Raw genomic sequence first — 19,081 nt, 5'->3', positions numbered from 1 at the left:
TAACTTGGCCTATTAACAGATTGTTTAGTGATTTGTTTTAGTATGGTAGCAGTGATCAGTAGTAAGACATTTTGCACATCCTTTATAATTATTGCATTTCCTACACATTGCATTGCTTGAACAGCTTCCAGTCGGATCCTCTGTCCTACTGGAACGCTAAAGGAAATGATTGGGGGAGTAAAGGCTCAGGATGGAAGCAATACTCTGGTGCTGCTGTAGTTCACTTAGTCAAGCAGGCAGCCCATATGCTGAAAGGCTGCAGGAGTCTGGGTTTGATTCTGCCCTGGGTCTGCCCCTCGTTTCCTCCCTACTTTTGTGTTTGCTCTCTGCTGTCTGTCCTCTCGAATAAAATCCAAGATCCAAAAAGAATTTGAGTTATATTCTAAAGGGAGATTTCTCTGGAAACAAGTTCATGTTCAAGTACAGTGGGGCAAAAAAGTATTTAGTCAGCCACCGATTGTGCAAGTTCCCCCACCTAAAATGATGACAGAGGTCAGTAATTTGCACCAGAGGTACACTTCAACTGTGAGAGACAGAATGCGGAAAAAAAATCCATGAATCCACATGGTAAGATTTGTAAAGAATTTATTCGTAAATCAGGGTGGAAAATAAGTATTTGGTCAATAACAAAAATACAACTCAATACTTTGTAACATAACCTTTGTTGGCAATAACAGAGGTCAAACGTTTACTATAGGTCTTTACCAGGTTTGCACACACAGTAGCTGGTATTTTGGCCCATTCCTCCATGCAGATCTTCTCGAGAGCAGTGATGTTTTGGGGCTGTCGCCGAGCAACACGGACTTTCAACTCCCGCCACAAATTTTCTATGGGGTTGAGGTCTGGAGACTGGCTAGGCCACTCCAGGACTTTCAAATGCTTCTTACGGAGCCACTCCTTTGTTGCCCGGGCGGTGTGTTTTGGATCATTGTCATGTTGGAAGACCCAGCCTCGTTTCATCTTCAAAGTTCTCACTGATGGAAGGAGGTTTTGGCTCAAAATCTCACGATACATGGCCCCATTCATTCTGTCCTTAACACGGATCAGTCGTCCTGTCCCCTTGGCAGAAAAACAGCCCCATAGCATGATGTTTCCACCCCCATGCTTCACAGTAGGTATGGTGTTCTTGGGATGCAACTCAGTATTCTTCTTCCTCCAAACACGACGAGTTGAGTTTATACCAAAAAGTTCTACTTTGGTTTCATCTGACCACATGACATTCTCCCAATCCTCTGCTGTATCATCCATGTGCTCTCTGGCAAACTTCAGACGGGCCTGGACATGCACTGGCTTCAGCAGCGGAACACGTCTGGCACTGCGGGATTTGACTCCCTGCCGTTGTAGTGTGTTACTGATGGTGACCTTTGTTACTTTGGTCCCAGCTCTCTGCAGGTCATTCACCAGGTCCCCCCGTGTGGTTCTGGGATCTTTGCTCACCGTTCTCATGATCATTGTGACCCCACGGGATAAGATCTTGCGTGGAGCCCCAGATCGAGGGAGATTATCAGTGGTCTTGTATGTCTTCCATTTTCTGATGATTGCTCCCACAGTTGATTTTTTCACACCAAGCTGCTTGCCTATTGTAGATTCACTCTTCCCAGTCTGGTGCAGGTCTACAATACTTTTCCTGGTGTCCTTCGAAAGCTCTTTGGTCTTGGCCATGGCGGAGTTTGGAGTCTGACTGTTTGAGGCTGTGGACAGGTGTCTTTTATACAGATGATGAGTTCAAACAGGTGCCATTCATACAGGTAACGAGTGGGGGACAGAAAAGCTTCTTACAGAAGACGTTACAGGTCTGTGAGAGCCAGAGATTTTCCTTGTTTGAGGTGACCAAATACTTATTTTCCACCCTGATTTACGAATAAATTCTTTACAAATCCTACCATGTGGATTCATGGATTTTTTTCTCACATTCTGTCTCTCACAGTTGAAGTGTACCTCTGGTGCAAATTACTGACCTCTGTCATCATTTTAAGTGGGGGAACTTGCACAATCGGTGGCTGACTAAATACTTTTTTGCCCCACTGTAGTAACATTTTATTTTTTAAGTCTTTCTGTCAAAATTATTCAGTTTCACTATATAAATTATATTCTTTTATTGTACATGAGTTCATACCAGTAACAGTTCGCAGGAATCACTGCTCTTCCTACAGTATTGTTCAGATTTGAATGAAACCTAGTTGGGTCTTCAGTCAAACTGTGCTCAAGGTCAAGTTCACATTTGTCACTGGGGTCAGTAACCTGTAAATTGTGATGGATCTTGAACTGGATGACCTACTATGTCATTGATATTCTGGTTATTTTCTATAATGCAAGTTATGAATAATTTCTTTTTTGCAGTTTCATTTACAACACAGTAATTTGTGTCTGTCTATAAACATGCTAGTTTTCTTCATTTTTTCTTTATTTTTTTATTAAGTTGCTTGCTTAATGCATTTGTATATTAAAGATCTTCCTCTGTTATTAAAAGACTAGGAATCTTAGAAACAGGACCCTTTTTTGGTTGAAGTTGAAGTAAAATATTTCAAAATTGTTTTATATTTCAGCAACTTTTTCAGTTTTTCTTTCTTTGTGTTTTCTCTGGCTGTTTTTGTTTGTATGTTTCTGAACCTGTGTTTATGTGACGTGCATGTGTGTGTTTTTAGGTGGTGGCAGTAACAGTCCAGGGCGTCCCAGAGGACGTGCAACCTCCCGTGGTAACAGCTGTAAGCCCCTCCTCCCTCCACGTGAACTGGTCTGAACCTACTTTTCAAAATGGAAAAATACAGCGGTACCACCTGAACCAGACTGGTGTTGGAACTATATTCACGCACATCGATGGACCCAGAAATTTCACAGTGACTGGTAGGACATGGCGTATCCTTCTCCTCACTTTTCCTTACTTGTTCATCCTCTCTTCCTGTTTTTTTTTCTTGTTACAGTCTTAATTGTACTTTCCTTTTTCTTCAGCTTTGTCCTCCATTGTCACGCTTCTTGTCCCTTCTTCTCTGTCGTGTGTTATTTTGCGTACCGGTTTGTAGAAGCTGTGTAATGACTGAATTTACACCTGATTGCTGCCACAGAAAGATCACAACACAAGCTGAGGGTCACGTAATTTCACAGTTGAGAGAACAAGTGAATCCACAAACAATCAGATAAATCTACCAAAAGATTGACTCAATGGAAAAAGTCTCAAAAGGGAAAAACAGACATGTTGACTTACCTTCATACTACAGATTTGCACATGAATATGATGGTGTCAGGGCTGGGCGATGTGTGAGTCTTGTTTTATCTACTCCAAGGGGGAGCAGTGTTGTTGGCCTCCTGCCATGAGTTACAACACACATATACACACACACGCAAAATCAAACATCTGTATAAAACACTGTAAAGAAAACATTTACTGTCTCTTATAAAACAGATTATATTAGTGACAAAGGAAAATACAAATCGAATATCATCACTGTGGGTGTAGTAAAGTGTATTTTGGGACTGAAATAGCACTATCTGAAAAATGTTGAGTCTTTCAAAGCTGATTGCATTACCCCCTTTTAAATTTTTATGTATAGGAGTCAAGTGATGACATCTTTTGAAGCTGAATTTCTGTGGCATTTTCTCTTCACAGTTCTCTACTGTGCTCTGTGTTGGATTCAGACCAGGCATCAGCTTTGCCAGTAGCCAATAGACTATTCCCATGGTGCCTGTGGTTGGCTTGTATGGTCAGGAGTTGTGTGCATGTGTGTTTGTATGTGTAGGCACGAAGCAAAGCAAACAATGCCAAATAGAGATGGTAATGTGCTGTAATACTGTACCAGCCCCGTGTGCCAGTGTAAGCAACCAGCGTGTGTGTGTGTGAAATTCCCCTGTCCCCCAGTGAGACACTGGAAAACTTTCAGCCAAAATCACTACTGGGGCAGTCTTTTTCTCTCCTCCTTTATTCCTCTCTCTTTTTATCTCTGAACTTTGCAGCTCTCCTTTTGGAGCACATCCATTTTTTAGGAAGTCAGTGCAATTTACTGGAGTGTTTTTTTGTTTTGTTTTTTACAGCAGTTAGAAGATAAGATTAAAGATCTAAGAACTTTATTATTTGCAAAATAATCCTTATACACGACCACGAGTTGCTCAATAAATAGAAAATAGAGAATTACATGTAACTCAGTGGCTAGTACTTAGTGTGACCCTCATTTTCCCATCAAAAAACTGCCAGACTTCTTGAATAGATTTTACAAGAACCATTCCTCAGAGATTTTGGTGATTTAAGCTTTGTGACATGCCGCATGCTGAACAGCGTATACTGTGGTCCAAAAGGATGGATGTGGATGGAAATAGTTAACAGCAGTTCTCAGGTATGCTATGTCGCTTAAACTGTGCTCAGTTGGTATTAAGGGGCCCAAAATATCCTCCACAGTATTACACCATCAGCAGCAGCCTGAACACTTGATACAAGGCAGGCTTGATTTATGCTTTCATGTTTTCACCAGGCCCCCACCAGACAACATCATCCTCTGTTGTCCAATTTTGAGTCCGTGTGAATTATAGTTTCTTGTCCTTAGCTGACAAGAGTGCCACCCGATGTGATCTTCTGCTGCTGTAGCCCACCTGCTTCAAGATTCAACATGTTGTGTGTTCAAAGATGCTCTTCTGCATACTTTGGCTGTGATGAGTGGTTGAGTTAGTGTTACCTTCCTGTTTGCTCTGTCTGACTATTCTCCTCCGACCTCTGGCATCAACACGACATTTTCACCCAGAGGACTGCCGCTGACTGGATATTTTCTCTTTTCGGATCATTCTCTGTAAAACCCTAGAGATGGTTGTGTGGGAAAATCCTAGAAATACTCAGATGAGCTAAAGTTATAACAGTAATTATTGCACATGAAAAAATAAAGTGGCCTGTTATAACGAGAAGGGGATATAACAGGGATAGTGAGATAAATGATATCCAGTGTTACAGATATCACTGACTCTTACAGAAGGAGGAGGAGCTGAACAAAGTGCTGGTCGCTGGTAGAAACAAACTCCTCCTTTCATATTACTCCACAGTGTGGTGTGCAGGGAATGAGATGTATTGTCTGTAATACTGAATAGTTTCCTCAGCATTGTCTCTCTGACATCTCCACCAAAAAATCTGAACAGAATCTAAACATTTTTCAGGCTACAAATAGCTTTAAAATAGTTTTCATGTATTTGTTCATATTTCAGGTTAACTTGTATATTTCATTTGGTATTATTATTATTATTATTATCTTTTTTATTATTATTATTCTTGTGTAAAGCTTTGAGTTTTGTTTTATTTTGTCCTTATTATCCTGTATGGACTAATCTTCAGCCAGTCATAAACAGACAGGCTTAAAATGTTTTACTTTGTAACTAAGCAAAAACTAATATAGAAAAAGCGAAACGGTGAGTTCAAGGAAGACTGAGGCAAAGATGTTCAACAGAAAAAAAAATTAACAGAAGACTGAAGAGAGAAAGGATCCGAGGAGTGACATGTTTTAAAAGGGAGTGAAGGAGAAACAGAGGAAGGAGTGAAACAGATAAAAAGATGGATGGGCGAATCTAAGTGTTTTCAGTGAAATATGAACAGAAATAATTGCTGTGCTATTCCCTCATCCTTAATGTTTAATACGCTATTATTCATCTTCTCTGCATCTCACCACTGTCAGACAGACACTTCAGGATCTTTGTCACACACACGCTCACTGAAACCACAGAAACTGCTTTTTTTTTTTAGCTACAACACTTACGATTTTAAATCTTTTTTTATGCAGGATTGTAACTGGATCTGATGAATTCCTCAGACCAAAAATGGCCTCTCTTATTATTTTGGTATGAGAGGTGTACATTTATCAATGAAAGCTCAAATGAAAACTTCCATGTGAGCTTTTTTTAAAAAACAGTCAAGTTCAAATTCATTCCAGCTGCTTGTACCTGTTGCTTTTGAATTAAGATACAAAAATTCTGAGATGTATTTGTTGCCCAAAGCGTCACCCTTTTGGCTTAAAATACACATATATATATACATACATATATATCAGACATTTTAGGAATTTTTTGTTTGCTTGCAGAAAAATCTTCACCGTGATAAAGTGGAGCACTGAATAACAGCACCGTGAGTCTAATAAACCACTATGATGACAGAAATTAAAATTATAGAAAAAAAGCGACTTCCCCCATTTCTTGTTTATCCTTTTTTGCCACAGGAAAAGCAACAAACAGACTTGCATTAATGGCATCCAGAGCTGTTTTAAAAAGTGACACTTTATAGAGAGAATTAAGTACAACTGTACAAAGACACCCCATGTGAATCAATATTAAGTATTGCTATCATTAGCTCACAATGAATTATTGCCTGCAATTATATAGATTATGGCATTAATCATGTGTTTAATTGGTCTTTTGTAGGCTCGTTATTAATTCAGAACTGCAGGGAATAGAGTATGTTCTTTTATTTATTAATGCATTTTCCTCACAGTCCACTCTGTGACTGGTACGCGCTATAGGTACAAGTACGTAGACACCGAAGTACCTTTGTTTAAATGCCGAATATGTCTCAGAAGTCTCATTGTTATAGTATGCAGAAAGTGTTCGATCAAGCCATTTAGCAGCAACACACTATAACCTTCTCAAGAAGTTAAGAATAATTATATGAGGGAAATTGTGGAAAGATTCTTTTAGATACTGTTGATTTATTCAGATGCTGAGTGGCTCGATGCTGCTTCTCTGTTTTTCTTTTGTTGGTGTTTACTTAATAAAAGAAAGGCACAGTTAAGTAAAGTCAGAGTACTGACTCGGATCAAGAGACAAACCAATAATCAAAAAATAATCAAGCAAAATGAATGTATGTTTCAACATTCACTCTAAGCTATGTTAATTAATGCCAATAAAACTCCATGATGGATTGTGTGTGTGTGTGTGTGTGTGTGTGTGTGTGTGTGTGTGTGTGTGTGTGTGTGTGTGTGTGTGTGTGTGTGTGTGTGTGTGTGTGTGTGTGTGACAGAGAGAGTGAGAACCTGATCTCACTGTTCCATCCCAGACGGTCTCTGCATTAGGGAGCCACAGACAGGAAGTCAAATTCTTAATTATTTAGGAGAGGTGTTATCAAAGCTCTCTTCTCTCCCTTCTCTCTTTTGCGCTCTCTTTTCTTTCATTCTCTGCATCAACTCTTTTTTCTTTCCCATGATAATTTGTTTTTCTTTCCAGTCTCAAGTTTTGTTGTACCACCACGCTCTCTCTCTTTTTCTCTCTTTAAATTCCTTCTCAGCCGTCCTTGCATTTCTTTCTTCTGCGATTTTCCTGTTTGGTTTTTCCACTTTCTCTGCATCTACTCTTTCACTTTTCAATCCCCACCACCCCCGCTCTCTCAGTCTCTCTCTTTCTCTCTGTATCAGGTGACAGGCATGGTATTGCGGCCTGCGCCCATCATCCTATCATATTCTCTAATGCAAACAGAGAATGGCAACCTGTCAATAAAATGCCGTTTTCAATCAGTTATTTTTACTGCAACACACACACCCAACAGCAGTCTCACATTTGTGTCACTTGTTTGCTCTCTTTCACACGTCCAGTCTCTCTCCTTGACATTTTGCTCGAACACCAACTCTCTATCTTACTTCCAGCGTCTCTTAGTCTGCGTTTCCCTCAAACACAAACACCCAGTGTGTCCAACTCTTACGACGACAGGAACAACTCTTTGTCAGTGAGCCGCTGGCTTCTCGCATCCAGACCCCCTCCACCTGTTTTTCACTTCCTAGTGATCACTGCTATAATGATTGAAGCTTCCTCTGTCTTTCCATAATCAAGCACTCGAGCGCATGCATGGCTACACACACATGCATACAAGTATGCGCACACACCAGTATGCGCAGACATGCCATCGTTTCTCCAGCAGATCAACACTGCCCTCTTCAGGACCAGAGTTATAGCTAATTTAAAACATAGCAAGAAACATCAAAGGGGTTCTTCTTTAGGTTTAAATGTATGTGCACATGCAAATCTATGAAATGACAAGTGCATCTGCACTTATTTTTGCCTTATATAGAAAATGGAAGAAGGAACAAGAGAGTCAAGTGATGCTAGACTTTGTAATTGTTTAAGTTCAAGGGTGGAATTGATTCATTCGTTTTCACAAGCACGTTCTCCGATCACTCCACACTCCTTCATGGCACGATAATAGGCTGTAATTAATAGGCAAAACTTGAGAATTCTGATGAACTTGTGAGACATTTTGTTACCTCTGAAGCCAACACCACGCCAACAGAAAGTTCTCTCCTCATGGTCTGCCGTAAATTGTTACAATTTTTAGCTCATGTAGGCAGACCGCATCTGTTTGTGTGTGAAAAAATGTAGCAAAAGGTTACCGTTTTTTTTCAGCGTTGCGACAAATGACATCATTGGCACCGTAGATATCATTTACTATGGTAGAGTGCACACATGCAGATACACACGCTTAGTTGCACAGTTAAATAGTGTAACAGAACCTTACGCTTCAGCCCTGGTTCTTTCGTATGGCTGGCAGATTTCCTTTATTTAACCCAAACACAGGGCAACATTGCGAGAACATTGGCACACAGACACATTGATTAGAGCTTGGGTTAAGCGTGGCAGGCTGCGAAGCATGTTAAGCAGGGTAAGTAGTAGAAAGAGACGTGAGGAAGACGCGGTGAAGGCTTCCACTGTGTGTGTGTGTGTGTGTGTGTGTGTGTGTGTGTGTGTGTGTGTGTGTGTGTGTGTGTGTGTGTGTGTGTGTGTTGGTGCACATTTTCTTTTCTGTATGTAGTCAACACTGGGTGGGTATTGTAATGTAATGCATACAGCAGCTGGGATACACAGTAAGGTTTCTCTTTCTTTCTCTCACCCTCCAAATATACACAGTTGGAGACAGATTTTGATTATCAACAAAATCACAACAAAAAGATGTTTATTTAAACATTATTTCTACTAAATTACAGATTTAATCTTTGTGTAGTTTAATTGTAATATCTGCATCATTAGTTTATAGAGTTGTCTTTGAACTTTCGTATTAATCATACACATATCGCTCCTTTTACTACAAGAAATTTTAAATCTTTCCATGGAAAAAGTTATGATTCGGTTATTTCTGACTCTAAATGCATTTGTAATATTGTAATAAATGGGATTACTAAATAAATTGTATAGATGTTTATTACTATAAAAACACTTTTAATGACAAATGATATTAAATCAATTCTTCCTCACCTAAAATAACGTGCAAATAAAGAATTCAGCACACTACATTATGCAGTCATCCTTTTGAAATAAAGTCATTTTAGTTCTTTCATTTTCCTTTGGATTTGATTTGCAAGCTGTTGTATGCTGTCAGCTAAGTGAATGACCATAAAACATCCAGTCAACCCCCAATGTCAACACTTAGGATTTGCATTCATCCTCACACTCGCACCTTACATCAGCAATCAGGCAGGAAATATATCTGAAGGAAAAACAGGTTTCCAAAGAGTAGGAAAAAGAACTTTGTTTAGGTACGTGGAGGATTTTTACATTTGCTTCTACTTTTTAAATCCTATTATAAAAGCTGATTTCCTGTGGTTGCAGCTAAAGGACCACTCAGTCGCGATGTGATTTCTTTTAGACTGCATAGCAGGTGCCTATAAATAAATCATGTCTGGACACAGTAGCCTAAACGCATACAGAGGTATCATAATTATCATAGATCAAAAGCTGATGACATTACAGCGTTGGGCCGGTCCTATCCCATGTCAGTTCCGCGGCTTCCCATCTTTACGTTGTTTCATTATTGAGTTATGGCATGCATAATTTAACACCGACAGATATGGATCCATCCATTGAGAGAGTGTGGAAAGAACAGAGGGAGAGAGAGGGAGAAAAAACAGTCAGGAAGAAAATGAGTGATATCATCTGAGCAAGCATTCCCTTTTTTCTTTCCCTGTTCCATTCTCCCTGTTTTCCAGTTTACTGTTTCCCTTCTTACCCACTTTATCCCTCTCAGTTTATATTTGTGGATTTCATTTTTTGTTGCAAATGTGCAGTTTATTAAAATGGGAAAATGTTTAAAAATGTGGACATGGGTTTACTAAGGCATTGATTTTAGCACATGCTCACACATATCTGTGTGTTACAGGTTTGCAGCCATACACAGAGTATAGTTTTGTGCTTGTGGCCTGTACGTCTGTGGGATGTGGAGCCAGCTTACCATCCACAGGATGCACCCTGCAAGCCAAGCCTGCTGGTATACGCACACGCGTGTGTGCACACACACACACACACACACACACACACACACACACACACACACAAATCCTCTAGTATTTCAAATGTATTTTTCAAATGTATGTCTAATTTACAACCCAATGGTTGGATATTTTTTGTTGTTTGACACAGAACAATATCACAGCTTGTTATAATTTTAATAAATACTGAAATGAAGTATGTCTGACTTTTAGTATTTTTGTTTTTACAGTGTACCTTGTCTCTTTTTGATTTCTTCTTTACATCTATGCTCTTTTTTCTGCTCTGATTTCTGCATCTAATTAGTTGTCCCCTGTGCTTCCTCACTGTGCAGTATTTCGTAAACCCTTTAGCTTTTGGCTTTTTCATTGTATCAAGTGTGGACACTTTATATCGTTGAAGTTTGTTGTTGTTGTTTATTTGATTTTTTTTTTTTTTATTTGATTCTTGATTCTTCTTGAAATGCATTGCACATCTCTTCTCTTAGATTTCCTGCTATTTCTTTTCTATTTAAATAGGATTTTTTTCTCTTTTCTGCACTTTTTAAGCTATTGTTTGTTGTACATTTGTCCAGTCTCCTTATTTCTTTTATTTGGAGCTACTATTTCTTGTTTTTTGGGCTCACATTTCCTTGCACTTATGCTTGTGTCTCATTCTTACGTAGTCTTTCATCATCTTAAATATACCAATCTTGGTAGTTGGACTGAATATATGGACAAAATATTTAAGCTGATAAAAAACTAGATTTTGAACCATCAGTGTTGCTCATTTTAAGTCGTGAAATTATAATTTGATCATATATATTGTGCATAGCATTTCAGTGCTTTACTTGTTAAACAAACAGTGCCCTTAGTTAACGAACAATAAGCTTTAATAAACAGCCTGGTTTCTCTACACAAAGTGATGCTATTTACTTTTTTGGAACAGAAGTAGGACTGCTGACTAATTATAGATGCAAATTAATTATTTAAGGAGGCTCTCATTTGTTCTTCTTTTCTTTTTTTATACTCCAGGTGTGTGGTCGAAGCGCAGACACCTAGTAATAAACACATCTGCAGTGGAGCTGTACTGGGATGAGCCATCCCAACCTAATGGACACATCTCCCAGTACAGGCTGAACAGAGACAGTCAAACTATTTTTACCGGAGACCACCGTGACCGGAATTTTACGGACACTGGACTCTTGCCAAATCGCAGGTAAAGAGGATGAACTCGCGCTCATTTATACATGCAGGAATATAAAAACGTGTGTCCATGTAGACGTCACACATACAAAAACACTTGACATGCAGCTTCACAATTAATCATCACCGCGTTTGTGTCTTTATACGTGGATCACCCTAATTTAAAAGCATTCCTATCGCCCAATCCACGCCTCTCTCAGGACTGCACTCTGCACATGTCTGTTTGTGTCATTTAATGAGCAAATATTTGACATGCCAATGACTGATGCAAACATTGCCACGCACACAAATTAAAATCACGAATCAGATCTGGCTTTTGCTTGCAGACAGCAGTGAAGCGTTGATTTTGTTTATCTGTTTATTTTCATTTAACCTTTATTAATCCATGTCTTTTTTCCAGTGCGGATGTTCTGTTTTAAATATGGGAACGATACCTTCCACTCCCTATTATTTTGACTCTCCTGTTTCTCCTCGAGCTTCTCTCTCCCAAGACAATTTCTCCTTACCCCAAATAGAATTCCTGGGATAACACCCTGCAGTACTCCAATCTCCTCTATGTGTGAGTGAAAGAGAAAGAAGAGCGAAAGAAGATAGCACTGTATGTGTGTGTGACGTTTAATTTTCCTTAATTCCAGATAGTCTGCCAGGAGGCATACCTGCTCCGACCCTTCGCTTCTCATCGCTTGTCTCGCTTCTGATTCCTTTCTCTTCCTTCTCACCCTCCCTCCCCTCCTATCCTTTCCTTCTTACCTCATTCCCTTCCTCTTCCCCTTCTTTTCCCAATTTAGCCCTGCGCCAAGAATTACACAGGGAGCACCGGCCCCATTATCCAGACAGACTTGTGTGTGCATGTGCAAGTGCGCACGCTCACATGACTTTGTGTGTGTGCGTGTGTACGTGCGTGAGACTGCTCAAAGTGGCCATTGATTATTTATGACAATGTTGATTAGCTGTCACTTTGCTTCAGCAGCCCAGGAAGTGTCTAAGATGACGAGAGAATTAACCTATTCCCTCTGGCTGGCCCCGCAGGACACACTCACACACACACACACACACACACACACACACACACACACACACAGAACCAGATTCACAGCCAAACAGATGCAAATGCCTCACTGACCGATTACCTTCTCCACACACACACAATTTTACTTTTGATATCCCAAGGCGCTGTTTACATTTAAGTAAATATCTTCCAGTGATGAAGTGTTTAACTTCATTCTCCCACTGAAACCTTATGCCATCATAAAATTCTCCCTCTCCATCACTCTCAGTCTCTTCTTCACTCTCTTCCTCTCAGGATTTCTGTCCCTCTGTCTTTCTATCTCTCCTTGACATAGTCAGTGTGTCTCAGTGAGCCACATTTATTTATGTTTTGTGTGTGTGTGCATCTGTGAGAGTAACATATGAGTAGTTTTAATACCTTTTCCTGAGTGCGTTCTAACCCAGTGCAGAGGCACTAATGGCCTCCTGTTTAAAATGCTCTGTACAGGAACAATAACCCAACACTCGCTGCCTATTAACACATGTGTGCTAGAGTTTATAGCAAATTAAAGGCTTTTAATGCTAAATGGTGGCCCACTTACACAGCTAATGTAGGCTTTAGCACCAACCAGCCACATGCTCTTAAAAGGGAAATCTATCTTATGATGTCATTGTCAAAAGAAGTAGAGAGTGGGTCGCGAGCGGCAGCGAGACAAATGAAATCGAGAGAGCAAAGGTGTATAACAAATGTGAAGAACAGCACAATGATAGTTATTACAGATAAATAGAACCTTTAAAGTGTTGAAAACTAAACTTTGCTAGCCTTTCTTCTTTATAGAGTTTGTTGTTTATGTAGTTTAATCAATATATTTATTACAACTTTTAACCTTCATGTTTGTATTTTTTTGTTTTTTATTGATATTTATAATTTATTTATTATTTTTTTATCTTCCATTTCTGAATTGGCTTCATAGTGTAGTAGTTTAGCCAGTCACCCAAAACATCCCCTTGCATATCAAATCGAAATCGAGGCATCGAATGTAAAAAGCTGTGGTGACCTCTCGCAAATAAGAAATCGGCTAAAATAAGCTACTTCCTTCAAATATCTCTACTGTAACCAAACAAATACTTGTGGACTTAATAAAAAATATTTGCACATTTGACTTACTAGATGAAGATGAAGAAAATAATGCATGTGATGACAAATTTCCTGTTGGTCTGAACATACAGAGCACAGATTTTCTTATGAAGTTCATAATCTAGTAAGATGAAACTCAATAGGCTTAACTCAAAAAAATAGTTGAGATGATATTATCAGGATAATTAAGGGCTGGTCATATTGCATATACATTAGTAGAGGTTTTCCATTTGTGACTAGAAACATTGGGGAGAAGAGTACTGAAACAAACTGCGATTCACTGTGATTTTCAGGATTTGGTATCCAGCAGTCCTTCTGGCTTTTCAACTTTCTTCTTCCTTCAGCCCAAAAGTATATTTTAACTTGTCTTGTGCTCCATATGGGTGTGGTAGTTCTTGCTAGAAAGAGGTATGACTCTGAGAAGAGAGAAGGCGTGGTAAAAGAGAGACTTTGCACTACTTTGCACTACGATTTTTGATGTGTCCGAGAAGCACATTATCAGATATCAGTCATCTCATCAATTGGTCTCTGCTTTAAACCAAGGTGTGAAGGAGGCCTTTATTACATGTTATAAGGCTTATAAGTCCTCTTAGCAAGCAGTGTTTTAATAAAAGTCTTACATTCTTCTGCTAATGCCTCCAGTTCTACCACATAAAAATGCTTCTCCTTAGACTGCACTTGCATGCTGTTTCCTGAGAATAAAACCTACACTTACGTTTGTCATATTAAAAGTAACAAATTGCCCCTGTGGTGTTAGGAGATTAGCGATATGCTCGGTTCATGAGTTGTGTTTGTTCGTGGCTCTTTGTTAATTTGTGCTGCTCTTAGTAGATTGCACTGGTCATTATTGAAATGAACAGGTTGCATTTGCTTTAATGTTAACAGATTTGTACTGTTAGTAGATCATCCACAGAATTTTCCACTTCAATTGTGGCTTCACACTGATTTACTATGAGCAGAGATTTTGTTGTACATCAGTGAGACCATTGCGTTTGCACAGCTGGGCTGATTTTCATTATAAAAATGCAGGGCAGCTGAACTATCCAAAGTTTGTTCTGGCTGTAATTTTCTTCTACTGCACAACATGCACCGCATCGCTAAGTAGATGCAAATGAACAACCATGTAGTATGTTTTGTAGCATGTGAGTAAGACTTGAGTTGATTGGATGCTTATAAAGGACAAAAGATCACTGCCACAGATGGAAGAAAAGTACAAATAGAAATGTTGCAAAGTGGAAGTTGCTTAGTAGATAAATACACTTGAATACTTGATGTATGGGAATACATAAAGTAAACAAATTTCAGGTCATATACTGACAAATGCTAAGAAATGTTATGGTATATCAGCCTTACACTGTAATGTCTGTGTTGCTTTCTCCACACCCTTCTTTGCCCCACTATCTATTTAGGTACTTGTATGAGCTGGAGGCTAGTACGGGGGGTGGGACTGGTGTGAGTGACAAATATGTTATACAAACACCAGTCTCATGCCCCTCTGGGATCCCACCGCCGCACAATGTGACAGTGTCAGGCCCCTACTCCATATCTCTTGCCTGGTCCCCTCCTGGTAAGTAGCAATCTGAATGAAAGGACACATGGATGGATGAAAGGCTGGATGGCCCTAAGTGATTTTCTGTAGAGTGTATTAAGTTATTTCACTCAGAATGGTGTCAAAGATTAGACGTTTATTTTAAGTTCTAGTTGTTCTCTATCATTTGTATATTTAAATTTGCTCCTTGGAAATACTATTTATATTTTTTAGACATTCCAACTCAGAAACCATGCTTAGCTTGTTACAACTCGTGATTCTTTAGTGCAGTGAATTTAAGTGCTAGCTTTCTTTACAAGGGACATTAAAGGTATTGTTTCATGAAATCAGAAAAAGGGTGGCTCACACCCACAAAAAAGCTCTGAGTACTCACCTTCTGGCCTCTCAAGACCTGGGCACATACACAGGCATACATGAGCATACACATAGGGCTGAGTTTCATGCTTATGGGGCAGTGATTGTCTGCCCTAACCCATCTATCATTGACTATTACTCTCTCATTAGGCTGATTTCCTATCTCAGAAACCGCTTAAAGGGCCAACTAGCAAAGACACTTCACTTAGTAGTGTGTGTGGGTTTGTGTGTCTTTTGTTTTTGTATATTTTTGTCTGTGTTTATTTATGCAACTTTATACGTATTTCATTGTGTATGTGCATGCGTGAATGTGTGTGCGTGTGTGTGTTTGTGTGCACCATTGCAAGATATTTCCATAGGCAGGCCTATTCTATCGTCATTATGGGTTGATTTTAAAGGTGAGGAAATATCGGCTGGGTTCTCACGCTTGGTTAACTCCCTGAGCCCAGAGTCTGGAGTGTTTTCGTCTTGTGTGTGCATGGGTGTGTGTGCATACCTGAGTCTCTTGACAGTGTGTGTGTGTATGTGTCTGTGTACATGCACCTGTGTTCATGTCTTCAAATGCATACACTGACTGCCAAAGCACTGACTTATGGCTATTAAAAAGGCATTTACTCGAGGATCAATTTCTCCATCGCGGTGTTGGTGCCTGTATGTGCGTGCATGTGTGTGTGAGAAAATGTATTGAATGCAGGCTTTTAGCTGTATGGAAGAGAACATGCATGAATTGTATGTGTGTGTGTACACCGTGTGTGTTAAATACAAGATGATAATGCAAGTGATAGGTTTTGAATTAAACCTTTACGGCATTATCACGCCATTATCGCTCACACATAAACACCTCCACGCACATGTGTGTATTATGTGAAGGTGTCTTACCTCAAAGTGTGTCCATTTAAAAACCTGAATGTGCTGAAGTCAGAGATGTGTGTGCAAAGGTTTGTGTGTGCATATGTGAGTTGGGGGGTGAATAATTGAAGTCTTTCATTTGTCTGGTAATCAGTTCGTTCTCGAGATATCCAGAGTTCATGAATGTTGAATAACCCATCACAATACAGTTGGCCTGAATTATGGAAAAACCTCCTGTGAGAATATTAACAAAGTCCAGGGGCATGTGTGTATGGGCGTGTGAGTGTTATCTGTATGTATACATTTGTGTGTTTTTGTCTGGTTCTAAGGCCCACAGTGCTGGGATTGTAAAGCCAAAACTTCAGAAAAAATTGGGGAAAAAACAGCGAAAAAAGTTCTCAGAATATTTTTTTCTTCTTTTTTTCTTATAAATCTATCCCAGTAAATGACATAACCACCTAAAGGTTATCATATTGTTTCTCTTTGCACAGGTCAACTAAATAACAGCCAGTCTGTGAACTACAACATCCTGTTAAATCCAGGGAGTGAAGATGCAATAATACAGCATGCTGGACAAGACCTGCACCTCACTGTGACAGATCTAAAGCCTTTCACTTTTTACTACATAAGAGTGCAAGCCTGTCAGATAGGTATATATTTTTTAAGTGCATGAAGTACCGATCAGGTAGATTGATAAAAACTTTATGGCCATTTTACTTAGTTAAGGTGTTTGCTGTTGTGTCTCTAACCATGTACCAGAATTATTTCTGATTGTTTTGTTTCATATAGAGGGCTGTGGAGTAGGAGATGGTGTCTTTGTGCGGACTTTAGAGGCCACCCCAGAAAATCTGCTGCCCCCCAAAGTAAAGGCAAGTGAAGCCAATGTTCTGGAGATTCACTGGTCAGCCCCCAAGAAACCAAATGGACTCATCACCTCCTACCATATATACAGGTAACAGATGAACAAATATAGTACACTGAGACATATGGCCTGGCTTTGCCTTCTTATAAATACCTGTTCTTTTCTCCTTCGGTATTAGGATGTAGTTGTGCTATGAGACTGTGCTTTGTCCAAAGGTAGTCTTGTAGGTTGAAAAAGTGTACAGTGCATTTTTGAGGCATGTCATTGTTCTATATATCGACTCTTCGCCAGTATCATCAGTACTTACACCTAAAGTGACTTTATCAAGTTATAGTGTTATAGTGGTATTCGAGTTTTTTAAACCCTTCTGAATTTTCTATATGTTCCCATAAATGTATCACATAAAATAGAATCAGATTTCAAGTCCTGCTGGTGGATCTATGATTAAAACACAAGAACATGCAGAAGCCACATGCAAGGCTTTTTTTTCACATTCTCATACCTACACTGTGTTCATGTGCTCAGAGTACCAATTCAAACTGTTGAACCAGAAGTAGCACACATGTATCACATACGATTATTACATATAAGATACATAACAATATACATATTTGCCTTTCTATGCAGTAATGGATAAAAGTTTTAGTGATTATACTTTCAGATAAATGTCTACTTAAAACTCTATTTATTGTAACCGTGTGTGTGTGTGTGTGTAGGTGTGTGTGAATGTGCATCATTAATACATGCTGAAGGTCGTGGTCTGCTTGTTGACCAAAGAGTTTGTGATCTGTATGCAGGGTCAGACCAGACTAAGCCCTTTAAGTCCTCAGGAAACACACATTAGCATAGCAGTACACACACACACTCAGTGACACATCTGGCATGATCAGACTCAGGCAGACAGGGACTTGGATAAAACAGGAAAATCTCTCTCTTTCCGTCTCTCATGCACACACCTGAAACCCTACGTAATCAGACAAATGGGCTTACCAAAGACATCAGGGTGCTTGCATCAGCTCATGGCTTATACAGAGTGTTTAAGATGTGATGATCCATTTTTTATTTGAATTCCACATAAACTTAGTGTCTTTATCTTTAGAAAACTGACGTAAATATGTGCAAAATTAAAATTGATTTGATATAGTTGATGTTTAATTTAAAAAAAAGAAACATCACCAAAAAATTGAATATTTAAATTTTTAATGAGGTGTATTTAAAGGAAACTGATGAAAAGCTAATACAAGTGTTTATTTTCTCTTAGGCGTCCATTAGGAACAGAGGAGGAGCTGCTGGTTTTCATCTGGTCTAGTGGGCCTCTTGAATTTTTTGACGCGAGTCCTGCTCTTCAGCCCTTCAGCTACTATCAGTACAGAGTTCGTGCCCACAACTCTAGAGGCTCAATTCTGAGTCACTGGGCTTTGGGCCAGACATTAGAGGCAAAACCACAAGATATGGCCGTTCCCATTGTCACTCCTTCGGGTAGGTTCAACAAGTCACATGAAAACCAGTATTTATTAGAGATGACCTCATTACGATTTTCTTTTGCCAGTTTCAATTTACAATTATTTTGTGTTTTCTTTTTAATAAGTATAACTGAGATCATAGTATAGCATCAAGTAAATATCTGAGATATTGATCTGGTTGGTAGTAGTGGAGGGGTTTGTTTATCACTTTTAGCTGCTTTAGTGTTGATGAACTTAACAACAGGCAAATTAGAGGGGAAACAATGAGACAACCATCAAACAGGAATGATTTTACAAGTGGAGGTCACTGGCATTTTTCCCTTCTGATCTTTTCTGGGGGTTTTTTTCTAGTTTTGGATTTAGCTAAATTCATTGTCAGTACTGGTATCACAAGGTGAGACCCCTACAAAACCCTACAGCATCTTGCAGCCCACTGGTGTGAATGTCTCTGACAAAATAGTCAGACTTCATTTGGGTGGTCTGACATCCTCC

At 39.3% G+C, this 19,081-nt stretch overlaps 1 protein-coding gene across 9 annotated transcripts in view; it reads left to right on the top strand.

Moving 5' to 3' along the window:
• ush2a (Usher syndrome 2A (autosomal recessive, mild)) overlaps positions 1-19,081 on the top strand; it is a 222,035-nt gene that overhangs the window by 175,750 nt on the left and 27,204 nt on the right. For all 9 annotated transcript variants that reach the window (XM_026171402.1, XM_026171393.1, XM_026171412.1 and 6 more), the window contains 7 exons: positions 2,646-2,844; positions 10,097-10,204; positions 11,217-11,400; positions 14,922-15,079; positions 16,756-16,914; positions 17,054-17,216; positions 18,388-18,605. In XM_026171402.1, the coding sequence (XP_026027187.1) occupies positions 2,646-2,844; positions 10,097-10,204; positions 11,217-11,400; positions 14,922-15,079; positions 16,756-16,914; positions 17,054-17,216; positions 18,388-18,605 (1,189 nt within the window). The remainder of the gene's footprint in view (positions 1-2,645; positions 2,845-10,096; positions 10,205-11,216; positions 11,401-14,921; positions 15,080-16,755; positions 16,915-17,053; positions 17,217-18,387; positions 18,606-19,081) is intronic.

The sequence above is a fragment of the Astatotilapia calliptera genome, chromosome 1 (genome assembly GCF_900246225.1).
Source record: "Astatotilapia calliptera chromosome 1, fAstCal1.2, whole genome shotgun sequence".
NCBI classification, from domain to species: Eukaryota; Metazoa; Chordata; class Actinopteri; order Cichliformes; family Cichlidae; genus Astatotilapia; species Astatotilapia calliptera.
This window is presented reverse-complemented; position numbering and strand designations above follow the sequence as displayed.